Consider the following 17,727-nt stretch of genomic DNA (forward strand, 5'->3'; position numbering starts at 1 on the left):
CCTTTTGGAGGAAGAAAATGCCGGTGGGGGGGCGGGGCACGTGTGCTTGAAAACCTTTTTCACCGCATAACCATGTCGTGAAAAGAACTGACATAATGAAACAGAGACAAAAAGTAAATCATGACATAACCATTACACTCTCAAAAACAATGCTAACACTCAGCTTCAAAATTACTTACAATGCAAAAGCTTCAAATCTGGGATCCTCATTATTTTAACCACTCAAGAGCACAACACTGTGACAATGGCTCAAACAATAAGCTCAGTATGATAAGCTGTGTGTCTGATGTAGTCTTGCTATTTCAAAGAACAAGGTCCAGTAAAAGGGTCAAACACAACAAACCTTGTATGCTATGCTGTTGAGCACCTTCATGGCCAGATCTGACACTTCAGGAAAAGGGTCTGCAGCGAGATGTAGCAGCACTCTCCAGATCTGAGTGTAAACACTGTTGAAGGACACACCTGGAACAGACAAGCAAATAATTAAGTTCATCATATTTTAATTTGTTCATACATACGTAAGAGATGAATACACACACACACACACACACACACACACACACACACACACACACACACACACACACACACACACACACACACACAATACACCCAGCAACACATACATCTAACTCTTGTGTAACCCTCATCACTCCCATTTAAGTTCATTAACACAGCAGAGCTAACAGCTAAGTGGTAATGTACAATCATCACATTAGCATCACGCGACCTGCCATTTCTTCTCCTGCAGTTGTTGAGGTGGCAGGGGGAAAATGACCTCCAGTGTGAGGTAATGAACATCATTAATCAATGCACGCACGCACGCACTACAAACAGCTGTTTCTTCTCATCCACTGGAGCTTCATTGCTGTCAACTGTCGCTGTTATCATGAATACAAATGAACAAAGTCCCTCCACTCTCAGGTGTTTTCTATTCCCTCTTATTTATTGTTCTTCGAACTTGGGATTTTAAACTAACCTTTGCTAACTAAATAACTTTAGCATGTTGTCTCTGCTGCACACTGAGCCTCCTTCCTTGTTGCTGTGCCTTTTCTGCTTTGGCCCTTTGTCTGTCAGTTTCAATCTGTCACCTTTCTCTCTTCCCTCAGTGTCAGCCACGGGGACACTGAGCAGTATTAGTCTCCAACCGTTTCTCATTTCACCTCCACTTTTTGGATACATCCCATCTCCTCCTCAACCATGCGAGTGGTCCTCTGAATTTGACCTGTGAGAGGACGAACACTTTTATCTCATTTCCTTTTATCATCTCACTGGTTCCCCATCGTCACTTTTCCATGAGGCAGACATGCAAAGCCTAGGGTGCAATCTCCTAAGGGTGCTGTGGAGAAGTGGGTATGAATGAAGCCTGGGCCCTCTTATAGTTCCTCTCAAGAGAGTGACAAGAGGGTTCAATGGGACTAAGCTTCAAAAGACAGGAGACAAAGGAAGGGAGGAGGATGGAGAGCTACAGCTTGGAGACAGAAGGATACAATACACACACAAGAAGAAATCTGGAAAAAGTGAAGAGCAAAGAGGCTAGAAGGAGTAAAGAAAAAAGAGAAGAGGGAGAGATATAATATTTCAGAAGCCTGTGAGATGCTGTGAGATACGACAGAGATGAGTAAAAAAGGCAAAAAGTGACAGAGAAAGTAGACAAAAAGAGTAGGAAAAAAACAGGAAACCAAGAGAAGAATGAAGAGGTAAAAGATGAAAATGAAGCAAATATGAGTGATGGAGTTAAAGAGGAGATTAGGCTGCAGCCTAAGGGGCAGAATATGATTAGCAATGGCTAGCCAGAGCGCTACTTGCTGCAGTAAACAGCCAGTTGATAAATGTGAAATATGGTTCCTTTCTCATTTAACTGCTGCACTACATTACGAGTGCACACAAATTACCACTGCACCGCCTCTACATAGTCCACATGAGGGAACGTGACGGCTTACATTACTCACTGGCAGAATGCTGCACCAGTGGCTTGTCCTGACTTGACACGAGGCTTGCTCACAGTGGAATGGATGTACAGTAGTAAAGATGTTAATTACTGGCTAAATGAACCATTGCATCACTGTTTTATGGCCTTCTCAATTTTGGCAGATGACATCAAATACTTTTGACTCTGCTTAGTGATTTTTGGAGCTGTAAATGTTTGAGACATAAAAAAAGCATCTGAACATTTTAAAGCAAAGTGTAAATACATTTCTAAGAGGAATGTAAGCTGTGCAAGCAGCACCAAATCATTTCTGTGTTGCTCTTCAAATGGGAGAATGTCTAAAATACACTGACACGGATAGAAGTGAATCAAAGCCCATGATGTGACAAAATATAAATGTCAATGCAGATACAGGAGATGTTAAGCACGGCGTTACTTTATGAGGCATTTAATGGAGCTATATAGTGCTTCCATCCAAAGCGCATTACAATTTTGCCTCTCATTCATACACCGGCAGCGAGATTGCATGCAAGGTGCTAGTCCGACTATGAGGAGCAAATTGAGGTTAAATGTCTTGCTCAAGACACATTGCCTTGTGGACGGGAGTTGGGGATCAAACTGCCAACCATGTGATTTGTGGACAACCTGAGCCTTAGCTGGCCTTATACCAAATATCTCTCAACTATGGGATGAATTGCCATGAAATCTTGTGAACATTCATGTTCACCAGAGGATCCATCAGACTGACTTTGGTGTTCCCCTGAGTCGGCTGTTAAACGGTTAACATTTTTGGTTTTGAGTTAAAATATCTCGAAAGTAATTGGGTGCACTGCCATGCGATTTGTATCCGCTATTTAAGGTCCCGAAGAAGGCAAATGACAGTGATGGCTGGGCCATCTGCTTGGAAGCTGATCAAGTCCCAAATATTGCTCTGAGCTAGACTCCTCCAAGCAAAAGAAAACTTGGAAGACCAAAAACAAGCTGGCGGCGATTAGGAATCATTAAGAATCAAATAGAGGAAATATAAAAAGAAGGCTGGGGAGAAATTTACTCTGGACAAGTTAATACATCATTTCCCCCCCTTTCTAAGTACCACAGAATGGGCCGGAAAATGAAGACGTGAACACCAGCTCAACAAGAGCAGGGCGAAGGGGGAGAATACAGAACATTGGTCCCAGAGAAAAAGAGAATGTGCAGATGGCGTGTTCTTTTTGTGTAGTCACACATTTTGGGCAGCGAGTGGTCATCCACACGGGGGTCCCTGTGGACAGCAAGCATGAATTGGGCTTATAATGCTGAACATGGTAAACATTATACCATCAGCATGTTAACATAGTCACTGGGAGCATATTAGCATGACAACCATTAATATTTACATTTTTACATTTACTTCTTCACATTTGCTAATCAAAAGCAAACTTTGAACATTATCTTTTATCTATCTTACAGTTTGGATTTCATCTACATTACAGCCTCCCAAAGATCCTGGTGTGGCAGAGACAGCATAGTAGGATTTGTACAAACTACAGTAAGAAGGCAAAGGCAAACAAGGAAAAGAACAAATGTTTAAAATGTAAATGTGTGTAAATGTGACTCCCACATAGTTTTGCTATCTTGCTGGTTTCCTGCAGGCCAGTGTCCAGCAACTGCTGCATTTAGCATTTATGGTTTCAATTTGTTTTAGACAATATAATACAAAGGCCACTTTACATGTCAACATTTGCTTCTGTTTGTTCGCAGTGTTAAAACATATATGTGATAAAACTGAGAAAGTATGCTGCTGTATTCCAAAAAGAGAGAAACAAGTTCTTACATTTTTCAGGCGAGATGAAAAACAAAGCCCCAAGGGTCGTATGAAGCAAACTTCAAAACAGACAAAAGATGAAGGCAAATAAGAAAACAACAAAAAACAACAAAATTACATATGAAGTCTCGGGTGAGTTAGATAACCGAATGTAAGTGACAACAAAGACGTAAATGCCAACAAAACATGGAATTCAACACTCAAGTATGCATTTCAGTTGTTTCTTTATACTCCTGAATATTGTTCCCAACATCCATTCATCTCCTCTGCCTTGCTTGTTGATACATGCAGCACACTGCGAGGTGGGAGTTAGAAACAAGTGCGCTGGGAGGCTGGGACATAGTGGGCCAATATGTTTTTTAACCCGTTTACCAGGGGGACCTTGCTCCAGCAGTAAGCAGCTTGAAAAAGGTTTAACCGGAACATTGTACGCTAACTTTGTCGGATAAAAGGGTAATGAGAACAAACGATGTGCCGGGCTGTTTTTTTTTGTTTTTTGTTCATCAATCATTACCTTTCAAGTTTTGGTGTCCCATTGTACCTGTACCTAAAAAAGAAATTGCAGAAATGCTACCCTAATTATAAAAGAGAAGTGGATGAAAGAAATTACCTATATCGTCCTATAAAGAAAAAAAGGGCAGACAACTTTATTGGATCACCTTTACTTTGTCTGTGTGAGAACGAAACATATGGGACTAAACACTGAATATGTAGCATATGAGTGCAACTCCATCCATATTTGCACAGTATATTGTGTTAAAGTTGAATTCAAGAGCAGAGGAAATTCGTCTGTTTCTTTAAAAGGCCTCTATGGAGCTGAACTTGACTGAGTCAGACACACTTGAAATAAGGTGGCATTCATTTAACGAACAAGTCAAAGAAAACCCGCTGAAAAGGACATTTCCTTATAGCACTTGAACCTACTTTCATGCCAAGTCAAATGCACTGTTCTCCGTAGCTCTATTTACTTTTCCATTTCAACTCATTTACCATTGTGACGGGCAAAAATTGCATACTGGGATGTGACAGGGCGGCTTGGAAATTACAAGAGGGTTGTAACATTAAATGCAACAATTTGAGGAGAGAGAGAGAGAGAGAGAGCGAGAGAGAGAGAGTGAGAGAGAGAGAGAATGGGAACCCCCAGTTTCACTTTCCACTTTCCCGAAGGGGTGGGAGGGAGTTAATGGTTTTCCTGCTCGCACACAAACTGGCCGTCAGGACGCATGGTGGAGCCTGCCAATCACCGAAGAACAAGGGTAAGTGAGCGGTTTCGAGTTCAGCATACGAGAAAAAGCACTTAAATGGTGCTCAGGTGGCTCACGGAGTCTAACCGATCTTCCTCTCTACTGTCCTTTACACATCTGCAAACCTTTTTTCAACATCTTTTATTCTAGGACTGGGAGCTTTCTTCTCTCACCTCCCTTGTCTGAGGGGGTTTCACCCTTTTCAGTTATAGCCTCCGTCTCTGGTGCCATCACATTCTCCTGGTCATTTATTTCCCCATGTTTTTCTCTCTCTCTCAAGCTTAGTCCTCAAGGGAGTCATGGGATAGCAGGTCATGTGTGTCAAGCCATGCAACACAGTCCCAGCTGCTGTCAGCAGCATGCTGTAATGACCCAACAGGGCAATCACTGATGCTGCAAACAGTCTTCAGACGCACAATTGGCATTTTATTCACAGGGTAAATACCGGACGGAAAATGGATATCATGATGATGGGATAAACTAATTTAAAAAAAATGCCCAGTTTCAAAGACAACACAACCTGAAAAATGGCTGTGGGCTTAAACGGTGTAATATGCAGGAATTAAAAAAATAAAAATAAAATGTATATATAGACTCATAAGAAAATCTATCTTTCTCAGTCATCACTTATGACCCACTTCAAGTGTTTGGTTGTGTTTGTATTTACAGACTGCATTTTCTCCTTTCTTCTCATTTTGCTGTGCTGGGGACGTTTCTCTTACATTACAGATTACAAATCCAACAAGACGGCACTTTCACACTGGGTTGTACGGAGGAGTGGGTGTGTTTATTTGTGCTTTGGATTGTAACCGCAGTGAAACAACCAGAAAATTACACTTTGTTTCTCTGATTCACCACTTTATTACAACACTGCTCCCCCTCTTCAAGTCGGCTGAACTAGCAGGAGACAGAATTAAAGCAATCATTTTATCCTATCAGGGCATCAGGAGGTCTGCTTCATACTTTGTTTGGATCAGCTTGTCACCACTCAATCTGACAGTCGTACGTGAGAGCGGGGCCAGACAAGGCGTACGGTAATAAAAGGTCAACACTCACCAGCAACATTCAGTGTCCGCCCGGCCGATCTGCTCTCACAAATGGACATTTCGGTCTTTTAGTGCATGTCCGAAATATAAAGTTTAGGATAGAAAGACACGGCCAAATCAAGCTTCAGTGACATCACCAGCTCTTTTTTTTTTTTTTAAAGATCAGAGATTTTTAACTTGCTTAGAGCGGCCCGAAGAAACGCTCAGACACTGGGTGCAGCAACCTTTTCTCGAGGCAGCCGCACATGCACTCTCCTCATTGGGAACAATTGAAAAAAGACGCCAAAGCGGTTGATGTTATTGGCATGATGTTTTACCTATAAGGGAGTTGAGCGAAGAATAGGAGGACACCCGTCTCATTTTGTCGATGGTCTCAAAGGAGAGGATGTACTCGTCATTGTCGGGGCTCCCCAGGGTGCTGCTGGCGCTGCTGCTAGTGCTCAGGTTACCAGGAGAGAAGGCGGCTGGCCCACCTGAATGAAGAAAAGACACATGCACATAAAACTGTTACCCTCTGATCCAATCAGCAACAAAATCATGACCATCACAAATGTATTACGAGTTGTATTGGAAGAAAAATAGGCTCCTATTTTGTCTAGAATGCACTTTAGCTGCTGTAAAAGTAATGTATAAATATAATTTATTGTTGGGATTATTGTTGTAAACCGATCAACATCCAATAAGGTCTGAGCAATACTTATACTTGAAGGTTGCATGCCGACACAAGAACTTGCTCATAACTTAAATTTCAGATGTCAGGCTCAGTCGCCTCCAGCTGTAATTCTCCTTATCTCCACATTACTCGTGACTCACACAAAACCCAAACGCCATGCATCCTCCAAACTGACTGCAGGCTGAAATGTGGAAATGGAGATTGGAAGAGAGTGGAAATATACTCTGCATTATTGATGATAAACACTAGTGATGTGTCCTTTCGTGTCGAGGCTTCGATGGACGTGTCGAGTAATCCAGGTAGATTTTGGTGAAGCGCGTATCGAGGCTTGTGTCGATGACGTATGTGGTGACGTTCGAAGCCTCGCGAGCCGGCCGTACCACGTGACTGATTCAGAAAATGGTTCGTGGGTTTGCCGTGCGATTTGAAATATAAGGGGCAGCGAAACTCAATGGATTTCCCCCTTCCACTCTGTACCCAGCTTCATGTGTGCCTGTGAAAGGGTATTTTATAAAGCAGGCGAAATAGTCTCAAAAAGCCCAGCACTATGGAAAAGTTCTTATTTTTACTTAAAAAATTGGACACATCAACATGGACTAACGGAGCCGAGGATTGAAACACCGATCCTCTGACTGAAAGTCGGATATATCTAACCACTGACCCACAGTCACATCACAACCCTCTCCCAATTTGTTTCGACTTTTGATTTTGACCCCGCCATTATATCATAAAGATAGACACAATATGTATTGGCGTCACAAACATCATTTATTAAATTTAAAGCTTCACACACCAAAGCCATGGTGTCGTTATGATCACTCTGCTTGTTTTACATGTATTGTCCACTTGGTGGCGCAGTAGAGCAAATGAAGCTCCGTGAAGCTTCGGCCCATTAGCGAACCAATTGGATGGAAAGCTTCAATGCTTCAGGAAGCTTCATCTCGCCATCACTAATAAACACCGCTGCACATTGGTTTAAGCACTGAGAATATGTGAATTAGGAATGGTGTTAGCAGGTGGCTGCACACTTCACAGTGACAGTGATTTGACTTCACTCAGGGCTGATGCCTAACTGGCAGTTTTATACACCAGTTGCACCAGTTAGACACTGGTGCAACTTACCAAACTGCACTACCCCTACAGAATGGCACGTGGCAGAGAATGGACAAAAATCATAGAAATTTTAACTATTTACATGCATAAAGAAGAGACATTTGCAGCCAGTGCTTATTGTTTTGAAGGTACAATACATCTACAAGGAAACTACATAATATAATAAAACAGCTCAGTAAGTTAGCCATCTATCAGTATTCATGGTGACGGATGCTGCCCGCTCATGACTAAGAGTAGGGAGTGTGTCCTGTAGTGTAATCCCTGCCCCTGTTTACAGCACCATGGACAGCTCCTTGTCCCCCTGGTCATCAGGCAGGCTAAGTGAGATCTGAACAGTCACTGAACTGGTTTGAGCAGCAACTATAAAACCTGTGGCCAATATCACTGAGGAGCTGAATAAAGCAGAGCCCAATGAAGAGGTATTGAATGGAAAATTGGGAAGAGTTACTTCATAACCATTAAGATGGCGCCGTGCCAGCGGCTGCCTGTTGCAGCAGCTGCCTGTTGCAGCAGCTCCCTGTGTGCATTTTAATTCATTGTCTTTTTTTATATTAAGTATGTCCCATACTCTATCTATCTATCTATCGCACTCATGACTATTAGAAATTGAGAGATTGAAGATAGAACTGTGATTCACCCATGCTCAAATCAGAGCCTGTGCAATTTGAACCCGACCATGAAACTTCTAAAATTAGTAATTGAAAATTCTCATTATATATATTAGCCAACTGAAGGGAAAATGTGCCACTTTTACTGTCGAAGCCTGATCAGTGTTGATGGCAAATGTAGTCCATTGAAGCAATTCACTCCTGAAAGCGGGCTATATTTACTCAGAAAGATGTTTTGAAAGCTGTTCTTCCTGCGTCCAGTGCCGTCTTTGATGTATCTGTGACGTAGTTGGATGCAAGGAAGAACGACAGGCTGCTATTTTAGCTTGAATCTGTAGTCTTCGCTTCTGGGTTGACAGGATGCTCCAAGTGCCGCTCAATAACAGAACTCTTTTATATATTTTCACTTGTATTGCAAACTAGTTACATTTCCAACAGTGAACATGTCATCCCAAAATATGAGTGCAGACGGTGTTACGGACGAGGATACTTTTTACAGAGTTTTAAATGACTCAAGATATTCAGTCGTCTTTATTCGAGCCTGAGTAACGGCTGAAGAAGTGCAGCGTTGAAAGACTGTGGCTGCATCAGTCGTGTGAGAGGATATGGCAAGTGGAGACCCTTCGAGCATCAGAAGCTTTTGTATAATGCCTCCTGGTGCATGTAGGCACAGCTTTACAAGCAAAATAACTGATTGTGTTGATTGTGTCAATTGACTAAATTGATGCAATCTGATTGGACATCTGCAAATAAGTAGGGGGATTTTTCTATTGTGCAGTTATAATAAATGGTCCATGTGTGCTCTGTCATTTAACCACAATACACAGTTGGAAGACATAAATGACAAGAATGAGGAGCTTCATCAAGTTACTTATACAAGTTGGAGCCAGATTGGAATTAATAACACACCACAAACTGTCCAAATGGTCTTCTCTCGGCTGGTTGTAAAACCTCTTATTAATGCCCACTGAGTAAGTCTCAAGAATGGCAATGACAGAATGAATAAGTAAGTCTGGGGACTGTTACATCGGCAGCCCACAGCTGAAAACCTTATGAAACGTGCTAATGGTTTCTCCTTGGATTAATTTCTGTCATTCAGCTGACTAAATTGTCTTCTTTGTCTTCATTCAGTCCTCCTAGAAATTAATCTAAATTTCTGCTTTATCTCTGCCATCTGCCTTATTTTCTCTCTTTCCCAGCACTCTCCCCCCTCCTACCTTCTTCATTAAGGTTGAGGTTCTGCAGGCTCTTGTTCAGGTTGCGGGCAGTGGTAGCAGCTCGAATGTTGGTGTAGGAGTTGACCGATCTCAGGCGTGGGATGGCCGGGCTGTCCCTCACTGGAGTCAGGTTACCAGGCTCTGGATGTGAACACAGGAGGGTGTACATCAGAGTTTGATAACGATTTCTACGCCCATGTCTATAATACATTATAAACATACTTAAAATGTGTTATAATCGGCTTATGGCACTGTATAATTATAAACATTCAGAAATATTCTTAATGATTTATAACAATAATAATTATAATATAAAGCATTTCATGATTACTTATAAGGTCAAGTATCATAATTCTTCATACTTTTTTTATTTTGCAAAGATCATTGAATTATAATTTCTGCAAACGCCCACTGAATTAATTTCAATTAAATTATCAGTCTGATAGTTTTCAAAAGATTATGTGTAGATGTTTCTGGAGAGACACAAGACTAAGGGATGTATGGCCTATGCCTATGCCTATGTCCAACCTGTACTATTAATGGACAAGTAACATTTAAAAGTACATTTTCTGCCCAGTCACAAATCCTGTTGTATTTCATATTCCTAAAATCTGGTCACAATTATTTTTCTTTCAAAGTCCTTTGATTATGGCATCCTATGTTTAAATGAGACATGTACATGACAAGTACATGAGTCTTCTCCCTGTTATAGACACGGACTCAGCAATTTAAGATTGTTCCCCGTGTCCATTTGACAAAAGCCAAATTATCCAAAACATATCAAGATTGAAATCCTACTTGTGACTGATGAAACTGTCTCTTACTAGTCTGATTCACATGTTTATGTCATGGCCTAATCTGCAAATAATCTAGGGTTCTTAAAATCTCTCAATGATGCTTACAAACGCACATTGAACCATTTAGAGGGCAGAAGTATTCTGTGTTTTTCATTAGATTTTTTTTGTCTGTGTCGGGATACTTCTTTTGTATATAACTTGGAAAATGCAATAAAGTCAGTAATAAAAAAAAGGGAAAAATTGGGAACACTATAAAACCCAATTATGACTTTCAATTAGATTGCTGGCAGATTTCTCCTCCACTAATCATGGTCACAGGAACATTCTGAAGGCACTGAGACTCCCGAGATTTACATAAATTATGACCAATGAGTGATTTTAGTAATTTATAGCGACTAAGAGTTAAATGAAAAAAACACAAACGTGGAAGTATGCTTAAAAACATTACATAAAGTGTACAATCCACTTCTATAGCTTTCCTCAAAGGATCTGCATTCTTGTACTAAAATCATTTCCTCAGGAATTATAAATTGCATGGTCGTGTTTGTGTGTCTGCAGTACCTGCGCTGTTGGCTGGTGATGACACGGTGTAGTTCTTCTCCTCTTCTATAAATTGGAGGGCAACTGTACAGAAGTTGCTTTCATATTGGACCACCAAGTGACTCAGTGCGACTACCAGCTCCTGTCAAACGCAAAAAAAGATCATGCAGTTTTACGGATTATTGATTTTCTTTCAGTTCATGTCTTAATATCTTCAAGCCAAGCAGTATTTTTCCAGGTGCAATGGTGACAAATGAATAATACATCTCTTATCTCTTAGCGAAGGATCAATTACCAGTTGCGTCAGTGAATCTGAGTCATCATAACAAAATGTGGTGCTCGAGACACCTGCTGCAGGGGGAACTACCAACGAGGCGGATTTGAGTACTTTACCAGGTGTTTCTATTACTGTCCGTCTGTAGACAGATTTTGTCACCATGATAGCATCACAGCCTTCTTATCGAACGGTCTTTGACTTTAGTAATTTGTTATCAACATTACAAAGATGAGCTTGCATCAATTTGGAAACAGACAGTCATGATGGACACTTTAAATACATCCGAAGACCTGAGAGGCAAATTGTAATCAATTATAATCCTTAGCAGGATGCCCACACAAGACAGATAAAATACATTCAGCATTAATGGTTATTTCAGATTGAACTCTGAGAATCATTATGTGTAGAATGTACGGACATGAGAGGTATCAATCCTCTCATCTAACTCATCTAAAGAAATCAAATGGACTTATTGCCCGGAATTTTCCTTTAACTATGGGAGTAGGCAACAGGGCAATTTATTTATTTAATCTCTAGATAATAATCTTGTCATCACCCAATATAGACTGTGCTGGTGAATTTTAATTTTTTCACTGCATTGAAAAGCATACAAATCATCTACCTGCACTGCAGTGTCCTAGTCATAAGACAAGCACAAACTTATCAATTGTTTTCATATATTTTGGAGTCGTAGTTTCTACTTAAAATATAAAATAATCAACTATGTGTTTAGTGTGATTGTGAATGTGCTGCAGTGACCTTGCGGACCACAGGGCTGCCATCGTTGATGAGCTGGGCCAGCATCATGGCCACGTTGTGGTCGATGGTGGTGGAGTGGTCCGTCCTCTCAGCAGAGTTTCCCACAAACGTCCCCAGAGCAAAGACAGCCGCACACCTCACCTGCAGTGGCACAACAAGCAACAACGCTTTCATTTCCGCTTTAAAAAATATATAGCTATTGTGTTTATTTAAGTTAAAACACAAGGTTAAAGCATTTTTGATGGGGTTGGATAGTTTGTCAGTCCGATCTTCCTTCATTGATGAACAGCTCTGCCTTTTCGTAACTGTCACAACAAACTGACAACAAAATTGTTGAAAGTTTTGGGGGTAATTATGGTGCAATTTTCTTTTAATGCAACACTAGGAAATGCCTCGGAGATGATCCGTGCCCGTGCTCCAGTGAGCTGTTTTTTGTCACTATAACTCATCACTTTCTCTGCCCGCTTCATTGGATGTTTAATCTAAACTTGCTGTCCATCAGGGGACTGAACTGAACCAAATTACAGCACAAAAATGAATATGTGGTTGTATTGTTTGTTGAGGTGACAGAAAACATATTTTTTTCATTGGAAGCATCAATATGTATGATCATCACCATCATCGCTACTTTTTAATCTTGCAATAATGCTTTACCCAGATGTTGTTTTGATACTGTATGTTTTGCTTCGCTCCAATTAAAAATGAAAAATTATGACGTTTCAACGTGTCAGATTAACATTTTCTTTCTAAAACATGAAATAAAAGAAAGTCATTAGAAATAACTTGAAACGGAAATAAAACATAAGACTATAATACAAGAAAGCATGTGCCAATTATAGTCTACCAACAGCCTTCAGTCAAATCTACCATCTGCACCAAGATGTGTTGATTTAAATCTATGCTATTTTTAGAAGCCATATTAGTGATGGTGATGTATTGCACAGCCTTATATTATTACATAGCTTTCTTGAAGACTCGATTCTGATTGGTCTGTTATGTTTAAAGGAGCACCTCTTGGGCACAAGCTGTGCAGGTTTTCAGTGAACTTCACTTGGATTTTCATAATATAATATTAATCAGTGCTTGTTACTTTAAATAACTGAGCAGCAGTAACAGCAGTCTGGTTGCATTTGTGTTTTGTTATGAAAAATACATTTGTCTTATGATTTGCGTTGACTTAACCCTGTGTTGTTTTATCAGCTGCTGAGGAGATAGAGGGCAATAAGGGTCATTGTGGTTATGTACACCCAACACAAAATCTTGAATACTGCAATGTCTCTTCAGCCATTATTGCATCTTTTCTTTTGTGGTATGTCAACTTTTTAAAAAGTGTAAATGTGTGCACATATGCAAATTGAAAATGTGTATATAGACAGTTGGAACTATTTAAATATATTTTACACTTTTAACAACAACATTAAAATTCCCTGATTGGACTCCCTGAACATTATAAACTTCACAAAAATGGTATTTGTTATATTTATGCTGGACTGTAAAGGTGTTTATAATATTGTGTTAAACTCCCGCATATGTTCTGCCACCGCTGTGGTGCCAATATAATATGTGCTATACCAGCTATACTAGTAAATAAATCACAAACCTTTCTTTGTGAAACTTTCAAGTCTCATGGGGATTAACATCTTGAATTCACCCAGAGTAAAAACCTGTCTTATTGCACATTATTCCAGGCAGCATTCGTAAAAGCTTTTTGCTTTGCTCTCTGTTCAGTGACATTGAGGTTGACAATGTGACACAGTGTGAATAGTCTCAATTGAAGACCCAAGGAGAATTTTTAAATCCAGTCAAATCTAGCTCACATGCTCTGAAAAGTTCTAATGTAAAATACATGTACAACCTGGAATGCAGCTGAAAAAGTGCTTTGTGTGTGGCTGTGTGGCGTGGGTGTGGCTGGCTGTGTGTGTGTGTGTGTGTGTGTGTGTGTGTGTGCGTGCGTGTGCCTCAGATTCAACCCTACAGCCAAAGCAGCTGTCTTTCCAAGGGAAGGAGGAAGTTACTTCTGGAAACAGATGTTCCTTGGAGGTCCACGTGTGTGTGTGTGTGTGTGTGTGTGTGTGTGTGTGTGTGTGTGTGTGTGTGTGTGTGTGTGTGTGTGTGTGTGTGTGTGTGTGTGTGTGTGTGTGTGTGTGTGTGTGTGTGTGTGTGTGTGTGTGTGTGTTTGTGAACACATGCAAATATGTGCCATGCCTGAGCAAGGGCACCAAGAGTCTGGGTGAACTTCAGGCCAAACTCTGTCTCGCTGTCCCTCTGGTCCACACACCACCCACTCAGATACTGACCGTCCAGTTTTACGACCGTTGGTCCAAACTGTGTGGGTCTGCTCTGTGTGTGTATTTATGTGTGTCTTTTTATGAACTGTATGTACAGGTTTGACCTGCATAATATTTGGGAATACCAGAATTCCCAGACATTTTCTCAGTCTATTTTTGGTCTTGTTTTGAATACAAAATAATATTGTGCTGTGTTTTTTTACCTGCCCCTTATTTTCTCATTTTTTATAAAAACTGCAGTTTCACAGGATTTGCATCTCGATTGAACAGAAATTGAATGTCAACTTCTTAAGATTGTGTAATTCCAATTAACAATGAATACATGAGAAAAAACATTTTTGTATTTTACCACAAAGTTTTGGACATACCCACAAAGTCCATCAATTCAGTTTGAAGAGTCAAGGTTTTGTTATTAACGCCTCAAATGTGCAGTTTGTATTTTTTCTGACACTTTATATTTAAGGAGACTGAATGCGAGTGTGTGTTTGTGACCTGACGGCAAATTATTGCAAGACGCTTGTGGTTAATTTACCCTGCATGGTAATGGACAGCTGCACTGGGCAAAAAAAGACCGATCTGTTCAGAGGAAGAATCTAAACAGGTAATCATTGATGAGCAATGCGCAACTTAATCATTTGCAAAACAAGATATTCTTGAATTGTCCTTTTGGTAGAATGATCAAAAACATTTCCTCGTACTTTGTCAAATGTACCTGAACTCCATTATGAACCTCTCTCTCACCTCAGGGATGGGATCCGATAGCAGAGTGTAGAGCTTCTCATGGGCGCTGTCCCGAACTCCACACCAGCGCGCCGGGTCAAAGTTCTGCCAGATGCGGCCCAGGCAAATGGCCACCCACTGGCGGAGCAGGGGGTGGGGGTCCGACAGCTGCTCGAGGCAGTTGGCTATTAAGTTGCCTTGCAGACAGGCCTCCTGGTGGGGGGAGAGTGAGAGGGGAAGGAGTGATGCAGAATGAAGAGTGTGAGAGATCAGTTGTCAATATGTGCACTTTTTTTTTTTTTTACTTACTATTAGGTTTTAAATGGGGGGATACCTACGTACATTCAAGAAATGCAAGACTGTAAGGAAATGTAATGACTGTGATGTATGAAGTAATAGTAACAGTTGCAAGACCATTTGAGCAAGACATAATTTCCCATGAGTCACCACTTATTAAAAACACTCTGGCCTTGAAACTTTGGTCGTCAAAACAGACATGCCAGTATTTCATTTTTAATAAAATGACAATATGTGCATCAGTCTTCAGTCTTAACCATCCGGAGCAGCACAGAGGCTCCAGGCTTAGACTTGTACTTGACTTGTATCATTAGTCAGTTAATTATCTCTTACGTGTAACCTCAAACTTTGATGGAAAAAAGAGGCGTGCAGCAGTATGGACTTCATTCCTTTGAATCCCTTCAGCCCTCGTCTAATCTTTTTTTTTGTGAACAAAAGGTAATTGGTCCATCAAGGTTTGATGCAGTCTAAAGTCCTCTATTTAGAAACCTCTTCAAACTTTAGTTTTGATTGAATTAAATTGTGCAGAGCACTAACAGGAACTCTCTTTTCTTCTTTGCCGTTTCCTTTGTGTTTCTTCTTTACATGATAAACACAAAAACAACACATAGACTGACTGTCAAGGACGATGAACCAAAATAAAGGCTTGGATGTATATTTTTTTCGACATAAATTCCATCAGTACAACCACAGAGTTATCTCTCAGCTTCTCTTTTGAATAGAAATACGATTTTGATTCACTTTTTAGTTCCAATCACTTCTTTTCAGGTAAGGTATTAGTGCAAGTCTTTAACTGGAAAACACTGCATGAAAAGTTGAGTATGCATTGGTTCATTGATTTTAGGCTGTTCCACCTGTCTATTTTGTCAATCTGTGTTATACTACTTTCCATTCAACTTAATGTAGAAGCATACTAAGGGAGGGAGGCAACAATATACTGCAAATCTTTACCACTGTAAACAATGCAGAGGAAGTGTTGTGTTTATTTGTTAATTCATTCCAGTCGGTTCCATTTAGCAGATTGTTTGATCCGTGTTAAGATGCTGTTGATACAATGCAACACTTCCTATGTAGATGCTTTATAGTAAAAACCTAGCAGTTGCTCCCTTTTCCTGTCCTGTAATGCAAAACACCTGCAAGCGTTCACTTACTTTAATTGACAGTAGCTTAACACCCATCAAAAAGGTTTAGTCTGGAATGAATGAAAGAGCCGCAGATTGGTGAGTGTGACATTAATGCTGTGTGAATGTTTGCCGATACAGTCTTGAATTTATTAAGACAACCAGTTAACATAGAGGAAGTGCATAACAATGTATACTTCTAGTCTGGTTTCTTCTGCAGTAGACTTAAATAAAGGCATTCATGGTAACCACTGAAGTGATGGTAGATCAAATTTCAGTGTGACAACAACACAACAGTCATGTGCGTGAGCTTGAACATAAAAGCCTTTAACACAACCACTCATACCAACATGAACAATAACAAATGGAACTACTTTAGTTTGCTGAGAATCTGTCTTTGTCTACTACAGATTGAGGCGTCATAACAAAACATCTTTTATCAGCTCCTCCACTTTCTTCATGTGCAACTGATTGCTTCTGCGTCGCTCACCGAGCTGCCGGCTGAACCCCAAGATCTGTAATATTACAACGACAGTGGTCCGTGTGTATGTTTTCAACAATGTTACCGCAGTAATGAGTGCTGTTGTTGAAAGTAAGAGGGATAAATAATGGAGATGTGGAGCAGGCAGAGAGTCTCTGTTATGTTGGGAGCATCTATTATTTACAGGCCTTTGAGAGAGGCAGGTGCATTTAGGAACAGTGGTATGGAAGAAGAATAGGTGTTTCTGAGTTTGAGAGCACAAATGGCTTTTCTGATTTGTCACATTTATATAATGTTAAGTGAAAGAAGTATGCAATTAAATGTAATGTAGAGTACTGTCAAGTGCTGAAGAAAAAACATGTCAGTCATATAACATTAGAAAGAGACAGAAAACTAACTGCAGAGCACGAGGGGAAAAGCAAAACGGAGTGATGGTGGGCTATTTCTTTGTAGAAGAGTGTGTCAGTGTGTGTCTGTATGTGTGGTCCATGAAATGACAAGCTACATCATCCCAAAACCCCACCCTTGGACGTTTGATCAGCATCAGGCACAAAAGGCTTCTGTGATTGAACACAGGAGGCCAGGAACAGGCCGAAGTGACACTTGCGGTGATAAAGTGTCACCATGCAGGTGGCTGGGATGGAAATGAAGATTATAGAGTTGACTGTTGGAGACAAAACTGTCACATAACAAATATCTCCCGGAAAAACACAATGCGTGATAGAGTAATTTCTCAAAAGGATGTCTGGCCCTGGAAGAACCCGATGAGGTTCTGGTGATGAAAGTAAATGAATAATTCGGTACGTTCTCTC

General features: G+C 40.5%; 1 protein-coding gene across 1 annotated transcript in view; it reads right to left on the reverse strand.

Moving 5' to 3' along the window:
- rptor (regulatory associated protein of MTOR, complex 1) overlaps positions 1-17,727 on the reverse strand; it is a 138,821-nt gene that overhangs the window by 30,035 nt on the left and 91,059 nt on the right. The window contains exons 17-22 of the mRNA XM_079219794.1: positions 15,038-15,229; positions 12,009-12,149; positions 10,994-11,114; positions 9,636-9,776; positions 6,342-6,497; positions 344-462 (exon numbers count right to left, since the gene is read on the reverse strand). Of these exons, the coding sequence (XP_079075920.1) occupies positions 344-462; positions 6,342-6,497; positions 9,636-9,776; positions 10,994-11,114; positions 12,009-12,149; positions 15,038-15,229 (870 nt within the window). The remainder of the gene's footprint in view (positions 1-343; positions 463-6,341; positions 6,498-9,635; positions 9,777-10,993; positions 11,115-12,008; positions 12,150-15,037; positions 15,230-17,727) is intronic.

The sequence above is a fragment of the Taurulus bubalis genome (genome assembly GCF_910589615.1).
Source record: "Taurulus bubalis genome assembly, chromosome: 6".
NCBI classification, from domain to species: Eukaryota; Metazoa; Chordata; class Actinopteri; order Perciformes; family Cottidae; genus Taurulus; species Taurulus bubalis.